Source organism: Mastigoproctus giganteus, chromosome 11 (genome assembly GCF_048544385.1).
Source record: "Mastigoproctus giganteus isolate SK-2022 chromosome 11, ASM4854438v1, whole genome shotgun sequence".
Classification (NCBI taxonomy): Eukaryota; Metazoa; Arthropoda; class Arachnida; order Uropygi; family Thelyphonidae; genus Mastigoproctus; species Mastigoproctus giganteus.
The window spans coordinates 115,601,706-115,619,038 of record NC_143585.1 but is presented as its reverse complement, the minus strand read 5'-3'; the positions used below and the strand labels follow the sequence as shown (position 1 = coordinate 115,619,038).

At 37.7% G+C, this 17,333-nt stretch overlaps 1 protein-coding gene across 1 annotated transcript in view; it reads right to left on the bottom strand.

The window, feature by feature from the left end:
• Nucleotides 1–17,333, bottom strand: part of LOC150078365 (E3 ubiquitin-protein ligase RNF38-like) — a 280,964-nt gene that overhangs the window by 65,917 nt on the left and 197,714 nt on the right. The window contains exon 8 of the mRNA XM_090384822.1: nt 7,352–7,470. Within this exon, the coding sequence (XP_090240948.1) occupies nt 7,352–7,470 (119 nt within the window). The remainder of the gene's footprint in view (nt 1–7,351; nt 7,471–17,333) is intronic.

The following is a 17,333-nucleotide window of genomic DNA, read 5'->3' as shown; positions in this document are numbered from 1 at the left end:
AAGGGCAACAAGATTAGTAAATGGAACAAAGGGTTGCTCTTACAAAGAAAGGCTTAAGTTTTGCAAATTACAGAGTCTGGAGACTAGGCACCGGCGAGGTGATCTGATAGAGGTGTATAAGGCTTTGAATGGTTTGAGCATGCTCAATGCCAATGGGATTCTTCATCTTTCTCAGAATAATCACCTCAGAGGACATAAATTCAAATTGAGGAAGGACGGATGTCGGATAGATGTGCGGAAATTTGCCTTTGGCCAGCGGGTGGTTGGTTGGTGGAACCGACTTCCATCACTTGTTGTTGAAGTTGATAGCCTAAACAAATTTAAAGCTCAACTGGACAGGTATTTCGAACGAACGGAGGGGTGAAATGGGAGTGGTGTGTTTTTTTTTTTTTTTTTGGCTGATGCTGAATAAGCTTGCTTTCTTGCATCATATGCCTCTGCTAATGCTAATGCTAATGCTAACTCTAGAAGGAAGGTGATGAATCAGATTGGTCCACTTGATATTAATGGTTCAACTGTTGATGATCCTGCTCAGGTAGCTAACAACTAAATGAATATTTTGCATCGACATTCACACATGAGGAGTTATTCAGGGAGGGGAATGCCAGAGGTGTATTAAACTCTGGCAGTAAGCTAGATAATCTTGTAATAACTGAGAGTAAAGTGGAGGAGAAATTGTTGAAGATAAACATAAGAAAGGCACCTGGGGTGGATGGAATCTATCCAATTATATTAAAGGAGACAGCAAAGGAAGTAAGCAAACCCTTAGCCCTAATTATGAGAACTTCCTTGGACTCAGGGGAGGTACCCATGGACTGGAGATGCGCAAATGTGACCCCAATCCACAAATGAGGATCAAAGGGAGACACAGATAATTACAGAGCTGTTAGTTTAACTTCTGGTCCAGGGATAATAATGGAGTCACTGGTTAAAGAAGCACTGCAGGTCATCTAGACAACACTGCAGTTGTAATTTAGAACTGCATGTGTTTGTTTAGGGGAAGTCTTGTCTGACCAATCTGATTGGATACTATGATGTGGTCACAAAGGAACTGGATGCAAAGAATAATTTTGATATAATATATTTGGATTTTAGAAAGGCCTTTGATAATGCAGCACATGGAAGACTGTTGCACCAATTGGAACAGTGTGGCATTGGAAGCAAATTGCTGCTATGGATAAAGGGATGGTTGAGGGGAAGACAGAGTGGTAATCAATGGACACTGCTCATCGTGGACTAATGTTATTAGTGGAGTCCATCAGGGTTCAGTGTTGGGTCCATTGTTCTTTTCTATTATTTATAAATGATATTAATGATGATATATCAAGCTTACTTAATGTCCAAGTTTGTAGACGATACGAAGGGTGGCAGGGTTGTTAATAACACTAATGACAGTACGATGCTGCAAAAGGATCTAGAAAAGTTAAGCAGATGTACTGAGAGGTGGCAAATGAAGTTTAACATCGACAAATGTAAAGTACTACACTGACAGTGGTAGAGAATGAAAAGGACCTGGTGGTAATTGTGCAGGCAGATATGAAGTTTTCTGACAGTGCAGACGGTCTGCAAGAGTAGCACATGGTGTCTTGTCAATGAATATACAGGAATTTTTCTAGTAGGGATAAGGAGGTGATTATCCACTTGTATAAGGCAATGGTCATGCCACACCTTGAGTACTGTATACAGGTCTGGAAGAGGATCATTTTAGGAAGGATGTAGATTTTCTAGAATGAGTACGACGAAGGGCAACAAGACTGGTGAGGAGAACAAAGGGGGTACTCTTACAAAGAAAGGCAAAGTTCTGTAAAGTGCAGCTTCTGGTCTCTAGGCACCTGCAAGCCAATCTGATTGAGATGTATAAGGATTGAGCAGGCTCAATGCTGATGGGATTCTTCCTCTTGTGCAGATTACAAACCTGAGGGGGCATAACCTCAAATTGAGGAAAGACGGTTGTCGAACAGATGTGCAGAAATTTTCCTTTAGCCAGCAAGTTGATTGGTGGAACAAACTTCCATCTGTCATTGTGAAAAATTGATAGTTTAAATAAATTCAAGGAAGAAGTGGACAAACTTTTGGAGCAAATGGATGGGTGAAATGGGAATGGTTTCTTTCTTTCTTTTTTTTTTTTTTTTTTGGCTGATGCTGTATATGCTTGCTTTCTTGCATCATATGCCTCTACTAATACTAAACTGTCTTTCCTCAATTTCAGTTTATGCCCTCTCAGCTTTGTAATCTGAGCAAAAGGAAGAATCCCATCAACATTGATCCTGCTCAATCCATCCAACCATCTTTTTATTGTTAGATGGATTGAGCATTGCAGCACCTTGCCCTTAAAGCCAAACTGCTCCAATTTGTACAGTAGTCTTCCATGTGCAACAGTATCAAAAGCTTTCCAGAAATCCAAGTATATGATACCAAATTATTTTTTGCATCCAGTTCCTTTGTGATCAAGTAGTCATCGTATCCAATCAAATTGTTCAGACAAGACTTCCCCTTAACAAACACATGCTGTTCTAAATTACTACTGCAGTCTTCTGTAGATGATCCTGCAATGCTTCTTTAACCAGTGACTCCATTATTATCCCTGGACCAGAAGTCAAACTAACAGGTCTGTAATTACTCTTGTCACCCTTTGTTTCTCCTTTATGAATTAGAGATACACTTGCACATCTCTAGTATAAGGATGCTCTCATAATTATGGCTAAGGGTTTGTTTACTTCCTTTGCTGCCTCCTTTAATATAACTGGATAGATCCCATCTGCCCCCGGTACCTTTCTTATGTTTAACTTCAACAATTTCTCCTCCCCTTTACTCTCAGTTATTACAAAATCATTTAACTCCGTGTTGGAGTTATATAAACATCTGGCCTTCTCCTCCTTGAATAACTCGTGTGAATGTAGATGCAAAATACTCATTTAGTTTGGCAGCTATCAGAGAACAATCATCTATAGTCGAACCATCGATATGAAGTGGACCAACCTGATTTATACCCTTCCTTCTATAGTGTACGTAATTAGATAGTATGAACCAGAGCTGTAATGCTCAATACGTTCTACGTAGATATCAATATTTGTAAAATAATAAGTGTTTACCTCACTATAGTACGTAGAACATTTCCGCATGATACTCTCCAGAAATTAAAACGAAAAAAATTGAAAAGTTTTATTTTTTTGAAAATCAATCTTAAATTGATTTTTATTCAATTGTTATTCTAATGTAAGATTTTCGATTTTTTCGTTTTAATTTCTGCAGAGTATCATACGGAAGTGTTCTATGTACTATACTGAAGTAAACCCTTATTATTTTACAAATAGTGAATGTAAGTAAGGAAGTTGCTGTTTTTCTTTGCATCCTTTGCCAAAAGATTTCTCATAATCTGCCTTCACTTGCCTAATCTCCTTTGTGACTTGATTAAAGACTAGCTTATATCTACCATAGGCTTCTATATCATGTGATAATTTATATGCATCCCATGCATGTTTCTTCTCTGCCACAAATCTTATTAGTTCATCTGACCCATTTAGGCCTAAACCTTGAATAATATTTCTTAATTAATGAAATCCTTGTAGTTCGCAAGATTAATTCCTTGAATGCTTCCTAATGAGAATTTTCTGTTGATAACATCATCAGTTGGTTCCAATGTATAGAATTTAAAAACTGTCTCAGATCACTGTAGTCACCTTTATGAAAGCAAAAACCCTTCCCTTTACCCTTGATGGTAGTTACCTCTTTGAGTAAATCCCACTTCAGCACACTGTGATCACTGCCACTTAGTGGTTCCTTTATCTGCAGATTTTCAATGCATGAAGAATCACTACTGATAATCAGATCAAGAGTGTTACTCCCTATGGTTCCCTCTCTAACATGCTGCTGTAGAAAACAATCATCCAATTAATCCACAAAAGCCTTGCTTGTGTTCAAGTGACCAACCCACACGTTCCAGTCTATCTGGGTAGTTAAAATCCCCCATTATAAGACACTGATTTACTGGCTCACTCTATTTCTTTGTATAATTGTTCATCGTACTCACCAGAGTCATTAGGCCTATAACAAACTCCTATCCTCATTTTTGCTTTCCCAGTGTTTATGTGACACCAAAGTGACTCAACATTGCTCTGTCCACCAATGTCAACTGGATGCACTTCTTTAGATTTTATGTTTCATAACTAACAGCATAACCCCTCCTCCCTTCCTATCCTTTCTGTACACATTGTACTCTCCAAATTCCAATTCTGCATTTCTTATATCTGTGTGACACCACGTCTCTGATATCCCAACAATATCCATCTTTGATGTCTTGACTAGCACTTCAAATTCATCAAATTTATTTACTATTCTCCTAACATTGGTGTACATGCACCAGTTCTTACTCCTAGTTACTTTAACACAGCTCAAGTATTTACTTGTTTCACGACTCCTACCAGTTCCTGAAATCCCCAGCAACTTGCTTTCCTGGCTTCTGCTCATTCCAATACAAGCAGCGTAAGAATCACTTCCACTTCTGCTTGTGGCTACTGTTAATGTATTATATCCCCCTCCCAAACTAGTGGTTTTCCGATCCACCTAATATTGCCTCGATAGCATCAGCAAATATTCTTACACCCTATCTATTTAAGTGTACCCCATCCCTGCAGAAGCAGTCTCTCCTGTTAACAAGTATATACCACACTGAAAAATATTCTATCCTTTGAGCCTTGCATAATCTCATCAAGGTCGAACTGACTGACAAGGCCCTCATCATATACTTCCTCTTATTGTGTCTGTGCAGAATGGCAAACACTTTCAAATTTAACCCTAACTCGTGACTTTTTTTTTTTTCAACATTGACCTGTACTTGCTAAGTAAATCCGCAGATCTTCTACACAATGTGATTAGTTTTTTTTTTTTTTTTTTGATTTGGTAGTTGTTGGCGCATCGGCTTCTGTGGCCATATTGCACCTCCCAAAGTTTTTGCAGTACTTTGATCCAAGCCCGAGGCGGGAATCGAACCCACGACCTTTGGGTTGCCGGGCAGGTACTTGACCCACTCGGCTAGCCCGGTCGGCTAATGTGATTAGTGCCAACGTGTACGATATCACCTTTTGAGCCCTTAAGATATGGTATGTGCTCTACAACATCATCAACTTTTGCCCCTAGCAGACATACCCTGGTCCTATTCCACCTATCCTTTTTTGCACAATATATTTCCCGTTTTCCTGACAATCGAGTTACCAACAATAACTAGCGTCTGTGCGACACATTCTGCCCTGAAGATTGCTGTTGTGTTGCCTGGTGCACAAGAGTGAGCTCTGGCATTGAGTTGGGCAGTTGAGAGCTTGATGGGCCCCCCATTTAATTCCTTCGAAGGGAATCTACAAAACTCTTTAAACTCTCATAAACCGCATCAGACTGCTTAGTTGGGGCCTAATTTCTTAACGTTCTCTGTACTTAGAACTCACATAAAGACATCCTCCATAGCTAGATCATGTTCTGATTTTTTTAGACTGTGATGCATTGGAGAATAGCTCCCTTTGGTTCTCCCCTGAACCACTGCACTTCTGCTATTTTGTGCACGTTACTTTGCTGCTCTAGTCTGGGGCATGATTTCCATTTAAATACAATTTAATTAACAATAAAAATAAATAAGATTTATAAATTTATTTGATAATAAATTTAATTGAGCTATCGCCCAATGCTGCCTGGCCTGCCTCCACAAGGTAGTGAGGGGCAACATGGAGTTCCATCGGGGTCCCCACAGATAAATGGCCAGAAGAACAACACAACCTTATACTTCACTGACACAATTACACATTCCTGGACTTTATGAAGTTCTGTATGCTTCACAGAGAAACAAAAGCCGAGCCGTGGGCAACCACCAGTGCCACTAGACAAACTATATATAAGGCAATGGGGCAATATCTGTAGAACCACTTATATGTCTGGAAGCTTTATATGTTGGAAAGCCACATCATTAAAGAATGATGTGGCTCTCTTGGAAACAGTGTAAATTAAAGCAACCAGACTCTTCAAAGACACAAAATGAAACTCTTACCACGAAAGATTTCATTTCTTAAAATTGCAGCGAGGAAACCTTAAACCTTAAAAAAAAAAAAACCTTAAACCTTAAAACCAAGATAGTAACATTGCTGGAACAAACTACTATCTGTTTTTGTGAAAGTGAGCAGAATAAATACATTTAATTAGACAAATTATTAGAGGGGCTAGACAGATGAACTGCGTGGATTTTTCTGTTTCTTGCAGATGCTGTATAAGCTTGTTTCCTTGCATTATTTGACACTACTAATACTAATATACAAATATTAAATTGGAAAAGGATTAGTAAAATAATAAGAGGAGTTTACCTCAATATAGTACGTAGAACACTTCCGTATGATACCCTCCAGAAATTAAAACGGAAAAAACGAAAAAAATCGGCAACTTACCGGTACTCTAATGTATCTGCTATTTATTCTCAGTGGGCACCACCACCCAGACACGTTTCGGAGCTTGTTAGCTCACTCATCAGTGGATGGGCAGGTACCCTAATAATGCAAACATGCCATCATGGTTACGAAGTTAATTCCACAATATGAGAGATGCCAAATGGTGAAGATAATGATAATGATAATATTTTGAAGACTAAATGCACAGGGCATAATATGTTATGGGTTAAAATTAATTATATAATATTGGTGTAAATACACCATAGTTTACCAAAAATTTTAACTACTTATGAATGAGCCAAGAAGCTCCGAAACAAGTCTGGGTGCTGGTGGTGCCCACTGAGAATAAACAACAGTAGTCTCCTCTACTAGAGAAGCGTTATTTATTTGAAGTAGTGTAATACCTGGTATCTCATTGTGAAGGTAGCCACAATGAGATAAAATCAAAATGATGCCGTTACCCTACTTATGTAGTTAAATTTATGGGTAAACTATGGTGTATTTACACCGATATTATATAGTTAATTTTAACCCATAACATATTATGCCTTGTGCATTTAATCTTCAAAAAATTAATAATGAATGTACACACTGCATTCTTTGAATTACTTTACCCTTTTGAGTGTTTCAGTTGCTTTTAATTACCCTTGTCTAAGGACTGTTACTTTCATTTATAATTCCCCCTTCCATTAAACTTCTGTTTCTCACTCCCCACCCTCTTCTAGGTTACTGACAGTATAATATCACTATTAATGACAAGTCAAAGCACTGATCTTTATAACTCTAAGTATTCACTTTTTTTTGAGTATAAGGTTCCTCTATCCACAATAAAATTCAAAACTTAAATTATAACTGTTACTTGAGCATGTTTATATCATAACCATATAATATTTATCAATACTAAAGTTTGACATCTCATTAAAACTTACAGAAAATGAAAGAGGAACCCTGGATAATGTGGGGGAGCAGGAGGAAGTACCGCACCTCTCCATCTTCGATTAATATTACGCCTTCCTTGACTAATCCACCTGGCATTAGGATGAGTACCCTACATTTAAAAAAATAAATAAAAATAAATAAATATATATATATATATATACACATATACAGGGATATTGCAAAAGCAAACAATTAAATATAAATTTATTACCATCAAAACAATATCTGATACAAAAATAATAGTAAGCATGAGAAAAAAGACCTTAATTAAACATCAGGAATCACATCAAAAAAATATTCTTGTATCCACTGATTAACTAACCAAAAAAGAAATTAATCAGTGGATACTGTGTGTGCACACACAACTGCATCTTTATCTTGCAAAGATAGCAAGACTCAAGAAATCACAGTAGAATGAACTCTATGGAGACTACACTATTAACAGTATTATTTCATGGAACAAATCTTACTGGTTGAAGGAATGTGATGAAGAATAGTAGCCCAGCCAATTGTATATGGCTTTTATTAGGATAGCACGAAAATTGAATTTACCTAAAGGCATTTCTCATTAGTTTCTTATTCAACATTGATACAGCACACTTTATCCTTTTTTAATTTATCAGATAAAAAAATGCATAAATATTTACAGGTTATTTATTTGAAAACATTACACTGTTTATTTTGTAGAGACTGTTTGCATTCATGATTCTAAATTAGGTACTTGTAACTCAGGGATATTTTATTACTCCTGTGCCTTTTTAATTTTATGCTACTTTGTTATGCTAGTAACTGTTAATATATCATTTATAATTAATTTGGCATATAGATAAAAGTTAATCCTGAAGAAATTTTAAAAGCTTGTAATTTTTATAGAGTTTACTTATCAAGAGACTGTCCAATGTCACTGCATAAAGCTGAGTGATATCAGCTGCTTTGGGAAGTTAGCATTATATAAATTTAGCTCTACCATCTGACAAACAAGGTAGGTGACCAGTGCTTAGTCTTTAGTTTATGTTTTATTTAATAGTATTTGCAGTTTTGTTTTAGCATTGAATTCTGTTTGTTATTACCAATTTAACTTTAATTTGTAAGTTATATTATTCTTGTAAATTAGTATTTTTCTTTCTAACTCTGTAATTCCCCCTTCCCAACCTTTTTGGCCTGGTTGTTAGGTACAAGCATTGTGGTGGTTATATTGTTATTAACTTTTGTTGCCTTATAACCATTCCGATAAATGTATGTAACATTCACACATGGCTTATAGTGTCTTCCTTTAATTATTAATATCATTAGTTTCACATTTAACCGCAATCAGAATCTAAACTTAACTTCTGTCATATTTTCATAAATATTAACCCACACTTCTGTAATGTAAGATAACATTTTCCTTTTATAGGATTTAATCTGGCTCTCTCTCTCTCTCTCTCCCTCTCTAAACCAATAGAAAGTGGTCCATCAGCAATGTTAAAATCAAGTTAATCTTTAAATGGGAGAAAAGATGAATGAAATACAAGAATTCAAAGTTTATTTCTTATCTTGTTTCTGCACTGCTTACAAAGTATCTGTAAAAAAAAAAGTACAGATAATCCTCCTTTCCTTGCAGAATTTGGGTCTGTTTCCTTTAGAAATACAATGCTGAACATTTATAAACATTCGTTCAAAAACGAAGTATTCTTCCCAAGCAGATGATCAATTTTCAGAACATCATAACAGGTATAATTCACTTCCTTTATTCACTTCGAGAAATCTTTGGCAAAGGATGCCAAGAAAAACAGCAAGGATTTCTTTACTTATATAAACTCTAAAAGGAAGGGGATGAACCAGATTGGTCCACATGATATTGATGGTTCGACTGTTGATAATCCTGCTCAGATAGCAAACAAACTGAATGAGTATTTTGCATCTACATTCACACATGAGGAGTTATTATGGATTGAAAATGCCAGAAGGTTATCAAATTCTAGCAGGGTGCTTAATGATTTTGTAATAACCAAAAGCAAAGTGGAGGAGAAATTGTTGAAGTTACACGTAAGAAAGGCACCTGGGGTGGATGGGATCTATCCAGTTATATTAAAGGAGGCAGCAAAGGAACTAAGAACCCTAGGCCATAATTACAAGAGAATCCTTGGACTCTTGTTGTGTGAATTTTTTTTTCTTTTTTTTTTTTTTTTGGCTGATGCTACATAAGCTCATACGCTTGCTTTCTTGTATCACATGCCACTATTACGGTCCATTCTAATAATTATCCTCGTTCGAATAAACAAATTAAATACCTTACAAGGCAAAATGACTTTACTAAACCTACCTTGGCCTCTATCCTCTTTCTCAATCACTATAAATGGGCTATTCCAAGCCAAAATGGATGGTTCCATTATGCCTGCTTCTAGTAATATTCATGAAAAATTGGAAATTTTGTAGAGATGTACAGGAATTAGGATGCGCAAGCGGAATACACAAACCCACCAACGGGTTCACCGAGTCTATCCATCTCAATTCCTCTCTCTCTCCTCACGGGGTGGCTGCTGGGACCTGACTAACCTAGAGGAAGGTTGGGTTTCAACCCCAGCAGGAATATAGGTCAGATGCAGATGAGAGAAGGAAGGATATTTAGGGCCTTTCCTTCAACATGCTATGAAGACAGGGCCTACATATCTGGTTACCAGTAGGTAGGCTGGTAATCCGAGTTTTGGTGGTAGAGGAACCTAAAGAGGTCAATGGCAGCAAACAGCTTCAGTTCAACCCTTCCCCATCTCTTCCATCATGCAGTATGACTGATGACTTTTGCGGTTATGATGAACATCATGGCGAGATCCAATCATCCTTACATTTCGAGGGTACAGCTCTAAAACAGTGTTCATAGGCCAGTAGTAAGTACACCGGACCGAACCTAACTTTTTTGAAGGCTTCAGGATCAGCTAGATATAATCTTGCTACCTCTACTCTGCCAGATAGTGACTGTAGGTAGTCCGAGTAGTGTGTATGCGGGGGGGGGGGGGATTGTCGAGGTCACGTTATGGCAAGGATCTGGGTATATTCTTACCATGTGTATGTCATATCCAAAAATTTCATTACTTCATACAGCATGTCCCCCCCCCACCACTTTTTCTTACTATTGAATACACCATGAATTGTCAAACTAATAGAGCAAACTTATCTGCGAAAAGATCTAAACCTCACAAACACTTCCTAGTTCATTTCACAAATATACGTGGTCTCAGTTCTAATCTCAATGATGTCCATTTCCACTTACAGTCTGCCAAACCCCATGTACTTTTTCTGACAGAATCTCAGTTATCGGTTGATTCCACTACTTCTCATCTCAGTTGTCCAAATTATTTGCTGTATGATTCCTTTTGCCTTAAAGATGGTACTTGTGCACATGTCCTTTCGGATATTTCCTGTCAGAGACTTGGTAATTCGGAATCTCCTCTTTTCGATCTTCTCTGGCTTAAAATCTCTCTACCTCATTGTGTCAAATTCATCTGTTGTCTCTACCGTTCTCCCAACTCCACTAATCATTTGGAGCTCTTTGACTTCCTCTCTTTGCAACTTGACTTTATGCAGTCCAACTTTCCTAACAGTGAGGTAATTTTCCTTGGTGATTTTAATGTTTACAACTCCAGCTGGCTTCCGTTTTCTAGTCACATCGACCCAGCTGGACGAGATGCTGAGGCTTTTGAAATTAGTAACGACCTTGCACAGATTGTTCATTTACCTACAAGGATACTGGACAATCCTAACCATACAGCCAACACGCTTGATTTTTTTCTCACAAACAGCCCTTCTAAGTACACGGTCGAAGTGAGTGGTCCTTTAGGCACCTTAGATCACAAATTGGTGATTGTCTCTTCTCCAATGGGGCCTTTATCTCATGACTATTCCCAACCTCGTATTGTTTGGCATTACAAGAATGCAAAATGGGATGACCTACGAGATTTCTTTTCTTTGGTTGGATTACTGTATCAAAACTGTCGATGTCAGCATTTGCTCAGTTCATGTCAGTGAAATTATTCTTGTAGGAATGGAATCCTTTATTCCACACTCCACTTTAAAATCTCGTCCTTTATCTAAACCTTGTTGTTTGTTTGTTATTTTGTTTTTAGGAGCATTAGCAACTAAGGCCATATTGCTCCGGGATATGCGGTAGTCATTCCCTGACATTTCCGCATCCTCCGTATTTGGTGGTGACGGGCTCGAACCCCGGTCTAATCAAGAAGCGTGTGCTACGCGCTGCTGCTCCTTCCCACCTGGCTATGGAGGCACCATCTAAACCTTGGTTTTCCAATAAATGTGCTAAGGCTGTTCAAGAGAAGAACGTTGCATATCGTAATTGGCTTGTTTCCAATTCTTCAGTTTCGTTTTCTACCTACACCAAAGATCGCAACAATTGTAAAGCAGTTAATAATCATTCTAAACAGGCTCAGAGCAGAAAACTCGTTTCTTATCCAAATGGTAGCCGAGCATTCTGGTCTCTTGCCTAAGATATCGGCCGCAACTTTTGCCCATCTCTGCTTCTCCCCTCTGTCAAAACCAGATGGTTCTGTTGTCACTTCAGCCAAGGATAAAGCTGTCTGCTAGCATCCCATTTTTTATTCCAACTCATGTATTAATGATCTTGGTAAAACACCTCCCACTGTTCCCAACACGCTCCATTCAATGCCTCCTGTGGTTTTCCGTCAAAAGGATGTCAGAAGGATTTTGATGAATCTTGATGCAAAGAAAGCTCCAGGTCCTGATTGTATTTCTCCACTTGTTCTCAAAACCTATGCTCCTGAACTTACTCCTGTTCTTTGCCACCTTTTTTTTGCTTTCTTATTCCAAAGGTGTTTTTCCTTCTGCTTGGAAATTTGCTCATATCCAGCCAGTTCCTAAAAAGGGTGACAAATCCTTCCCATCCAATTATCATCCCATTGCAATTACTTCTACTCTTTCTAAAGTAATGGAGAAATCAATTAATTATCAACTCAAACTAACTTGAAACCTTCCGTCTGATCAACGATTGCAAGTATGGATTCCGTCAGTGTCGATCCACTGGTGATATTCTGGCTTATGTTACCGATTTATGGGCAAATTCAATGGAAAGGTTTGGTGAAACACAAGCAGTTGCTCTTGACATCTCAAAGGCTTTCAATCATGTTTGGCATAAAGGTCTTCTAAACAAGCTTCCATCTTACGGTTTTCCAACTGTTTTTTGTAATTAGTTATCAAGCTTTTTCTCTCTGAGCACTCACTGAGGGTGATGGTAGATGGCTCTCTGTCTTCTAACTTCTCCACTAATGCTGGTGACCCCCAAGGTTCAGTTCTTTCCCCCAATCTTTTCTTCTTGTATATTAATGACCTTCTTCCATTGACTGGAAATCTTATCCATAGTTTTGCCGATGATAGCATTGTATTCCACTTTCCATTTTGAGAAACCTTGCTCTGCCCAATCAGCTGCAACTTCTCGAATATCCACTACCAATTCCTTGAATGCTGATCTCCAGGTAATTCTCCAGTGGGGCAAAGACAACTTAGTTGATTTCAACCCTTCTAAAACTCAGTCTTGTCTTATATCTTGCAAAAAGGATTCTTCTGCACCTATGCTTATCTTTGGTGACACTACAATTTATAGGCAAAATGATATCTCTTTTGGGGATTACCCTGACTTCTAATCTCTCTTGGCACAAGCACATTACAAATACTGCTTCCTCTGCATCCAAAAAACTTGGTTTTCTCTTTCGTTCTCGGCGTTACTTTTCTTCCAAACAGCTGTTCACTCTGTACAAATCGCAAATCCGCCCTACCATGGAATATTGTTCCCACATCTGGGATGGTGCCCCCAAAACCTCTCTTAGGCTTCTAGATTCAATTCAGAAGAGGGCGGTTAGGTTAATTAATGACTCCTCTCTAACAGAGTCTCTCCACTAACTGTCTAATAGATGTATACTGTTTCTGCTGCATGCCTTTTCTACAGATACTTCCATGGGCACTGTTCTTCTAAATTGGTTTCTATAATTTCCACTGTCTCTTTCAAAACAGTCCGAACACGTGATGCCACCAGCCAACATCCATTTACTGTCCAACTTCAAACTCACAGAACCAACTTTTCATCTTCCTCATTTATTCATTCAACTGCCATTTTCTGGAACACCTTCCTTCATATGTATTTACTGAAGATTACAGTCTACAGAAGTTCGAGTCTAATGTCTACAAATATTTCCTTTCATCTTCTCAACCTCTAACCCAAGCACAATACTAAGTACTATAGGTTCTAATACCTCTCGTGTTTGGGGTTTTCATTAAAAAAAAAAAAAAGTTAGGGAAGCTACTACAATTACAGAAAGCAACAGGAAACATCAAGTTAATGCACATGCTAAGATCAAGTGAAAATTTCATTACTTCACACCACACCCCCTCTACCTTTTCTTTATTACTGAATACATCGTGAATAGTCAAACTAAGAGACTGTACTTATCTGCAAAAAGGGCTAAACCTACCAAACAATTCCTCATTCATTTCACAAATATACATGGTCTCAGTTGAAATCTCAATGATGTCCATTTTCACTTACAGTCTGTCAGGCTCACTTAATTTTCTGACAGAATCCCAACTATTGGTTGATTCAAACACCCCTTATCGCAGTTGCTCATTCACTGTATGATTCCTTTCGCTTCAAAGGGGGCACTTATGCATATGTCTCTTTGATATTCCCTGTCAGAGACTTTGTAATTTGGAATCTCCTCTTTTCAATCTTCTCTGGCTTACAATCTCTATATTCCATTATGACAAATTCAATTTCTGCCTCAATCAATCTCCCAATTCCACCAATCACTTGTAACACTTCGACTTCCTTTCATTGAAACTTGACTTTCTTCAGTCAAACTTTCTTAACATGAGGTAATTTTCCCTGGTGATTTTAACGTTCACAATTGAAACTGGCTTCCATTTTCTAGTGAAACTGACACAGCTGGTCAATATGATGAGGCTTTATTGATGATAAGGGCTAAACCTACCAAACAATTCCTCATTCATTTCACAAATATACATGGTCTCAGTTGAAATCTCAATGATGTCCATTTTTAGGTATGTTTAAACTCCAAAGGAGCTCAATTCTTCCAATTTGGTAATGAGTATAACAAATAGAATGTTAAGAATTAGAAATCCTCAGTTTAAAAATGTATCTCCCATAGGCAGAATAAAATATTTATAAATTCTGAAATAATCTTTAACTTATGTATGTGCATCTTTTAATTTTTATTTATATAGTTAATATTTTATACCTTTTAGGTCTGAAAGAACTTTTCTCTTGTAAGAAGTTCTAAACCTCCACTCCCTTGGAAAACTTCTTATCCGGGTTCTATTGTATATTTCATTTCATATACACTAAGTGGCCACTTTATTAGGTACATTTGCCTAATAATCAGTAGGTCCTCTTTCCCCCCCCCCCAGGATTCAACAAGGTATTGAAAGTGTGACACAGGGATTCTGATCCATCTTAGCTCAATTGTTTCCCACAAATTGTTACAAACTGGCATAGAGCCACAACCACCCAAAGAGCTCAGTTCCATCTCACTTGACAGGTGCTCAAATGGATTGAGATCTAGTGACTGAGGAGCAGCCACAGTAGGCCAAATTCACTTTCGTGTTCCTGGAACTAGTTCTGTACAATTCTGACTTCATAATATGGTGTATCACACTGTTGGAAGAACTCATTCGCAGATGGAGACACTGCAGACATGAAGGGGTATGCCTAGTTAGAAATAATTTATAGATAATGTGACATCAAAAAGTTGCTCCACTGGTATAAAAGAGGCCAATGTGCACTACGAAAATACTTCACATGCCACACTATCACCACCAGATTACATCATTGACACTTGACCAGGGACTCATGCTGTTTTCACTATAGTCTGGTCCTCCAATTGACATGAAACAGTAGGAACTGGGATGCAGAAGCAACATTTTTCCAATCCTCAACTCAGTGGTTTGTTTTTTGCTGACAGAAGTAAAATTCAGTTTGGTTGTCAGTTGAAATATCTCATCCATGACATGATATGATGAATTTTGTGTTCTAAAATGCCTCTTTAGTTACTAATGTTGTACTGGCTTTCTCTCACCCTGCATAAGCCTTATCAGCCTCCATTGCCTGTAGTCAGACAAGACTTGTGCAGGGTAAGAGAAAGGCTTATTTGATTATTGGACCAATCTCAATACACATGAGAGCCAGTCATACATGAAAACCTCAGTAGGGGTGTGGTCAAGATACCCATACCACTGCATCTGGCACCAAATACTATGCCACATTCAAAGTCACTTAAATCTTTAGTTTTGCCCATTCTCACACTGAATTGTACACATGCACCATCTCTATCTGCCTGAATGCTTTATATCACATAGCACAAACACTTGATGCTGTTAATGAAGGAGTGCTCCATTTCATTAAAAGGGTAGGATTTCATTATATAATAAAACTAATTTGTATCAGCCTTCATAGAAGTTTAGACAAATGGATCAGAATAGTTTGAATAAGCTTGGATAAACATTCATTATATGGTTATAATCTGTTGTTACTAAAACAATAACTCCAGACATTCAAAGATATACAGCATTAGCTTCACACTTAACTTTAGTTAGAATCCGAAACACAAACAACTTCTGCCATTTGTTTATAAATATTACCTTGTGATTCTGTAATTAAGGCAACCCTATCTTCTACAGGATTTAATTTGGCTCTCTAAACCCTAGATGAAATATGTATGTATCCAAATGATCCAATAAGTGTGTGGACCACAGAGCTGGACCAAGGTATTTCCGTGCTCTCTTACTAAGGATATATATATTTCTTTCTTCACCGTTCTGTTTTTGGTGATCCTTAAAGAATGGCACCCCAGGCAAGGACCTTACTAGCCCATGCCTTAATCCAGCACTGATGAACCATGATGTTTACATTTCTCTAAGCTCCTTAAATGACAGAATAGATAAATGGAATGCAAGAATAATTCAAGGTTTCTTTTCTATCTTGTTTCTGTGCTGCTTACAAAGATCTGTAACAAAATCTTTATTAGAATAATAAACTTGAGAGTAACCTTCCTTTCTAACAGGCTTCCACCTGTTGTTATGGAAGTGGATGGGTTGAATAAATTTAAGGGAGAACCAGACAAATTCTTGGAGGGTACAGATGGGTGAACTGTGTGTGTGTGTGTTTTGGCAGATGCTATATAAGTTTGCTTTCTTGCATCATTTGCCATTACTACAACTACTACTCAAGTACTCAATCCCCTCTTCTAATACTCATGATATTCCAGTTTTTAGATATACTATAAGTGGTATTCAGAGTAAGTTGCTTTCAACTTTATTATTATTATGATGAAAGGTCACTATGACAAGATACAACTTGGAATGACTTTGATTACTGCCATCTGTAGCTAACAATAATGACCCATTTTTTACAGCCATCACTACCTCTTCTTTCTCTATTCATAATGTCCATCACTCTTGTTCTTTCACAACCATATTTTTTTTTTGCTATTTCACTATCCAGGAAACATATTTCTGAACAATCCACCTTCAACAATCAGCAACATTCAGAGGAAGATTACATTCTATGACAGAATATGAGAATAAACATTCAGCATGTGTTACATCATGAGATGCATCATATTAGTACGCAGCTAAACTCTGAATTAGCACAAATATGCAAAGGCGGCATCGTTTAAGATATATCTCATATTGTGAATTGCCATGATATTGCACTACTTCGAATAAGTAACGCTTCACTAAAGGAGAAGACTGTTGTTACTTATTCTCAGTGGATATCACCACCCAGACAGCACCGTTTCAGGGCTATTTGGCCCTTCTTCAATGGGTGGGTAGGAACCCTAGTGATGCAATGATGACAAAACAGTTATGAAGTATAACTCCACAATATGAAAGATGCCTGATGGTGTATAATATAAATTAAGGCTGTAATGTGTTAGGGGCTTTAGCCTCAGG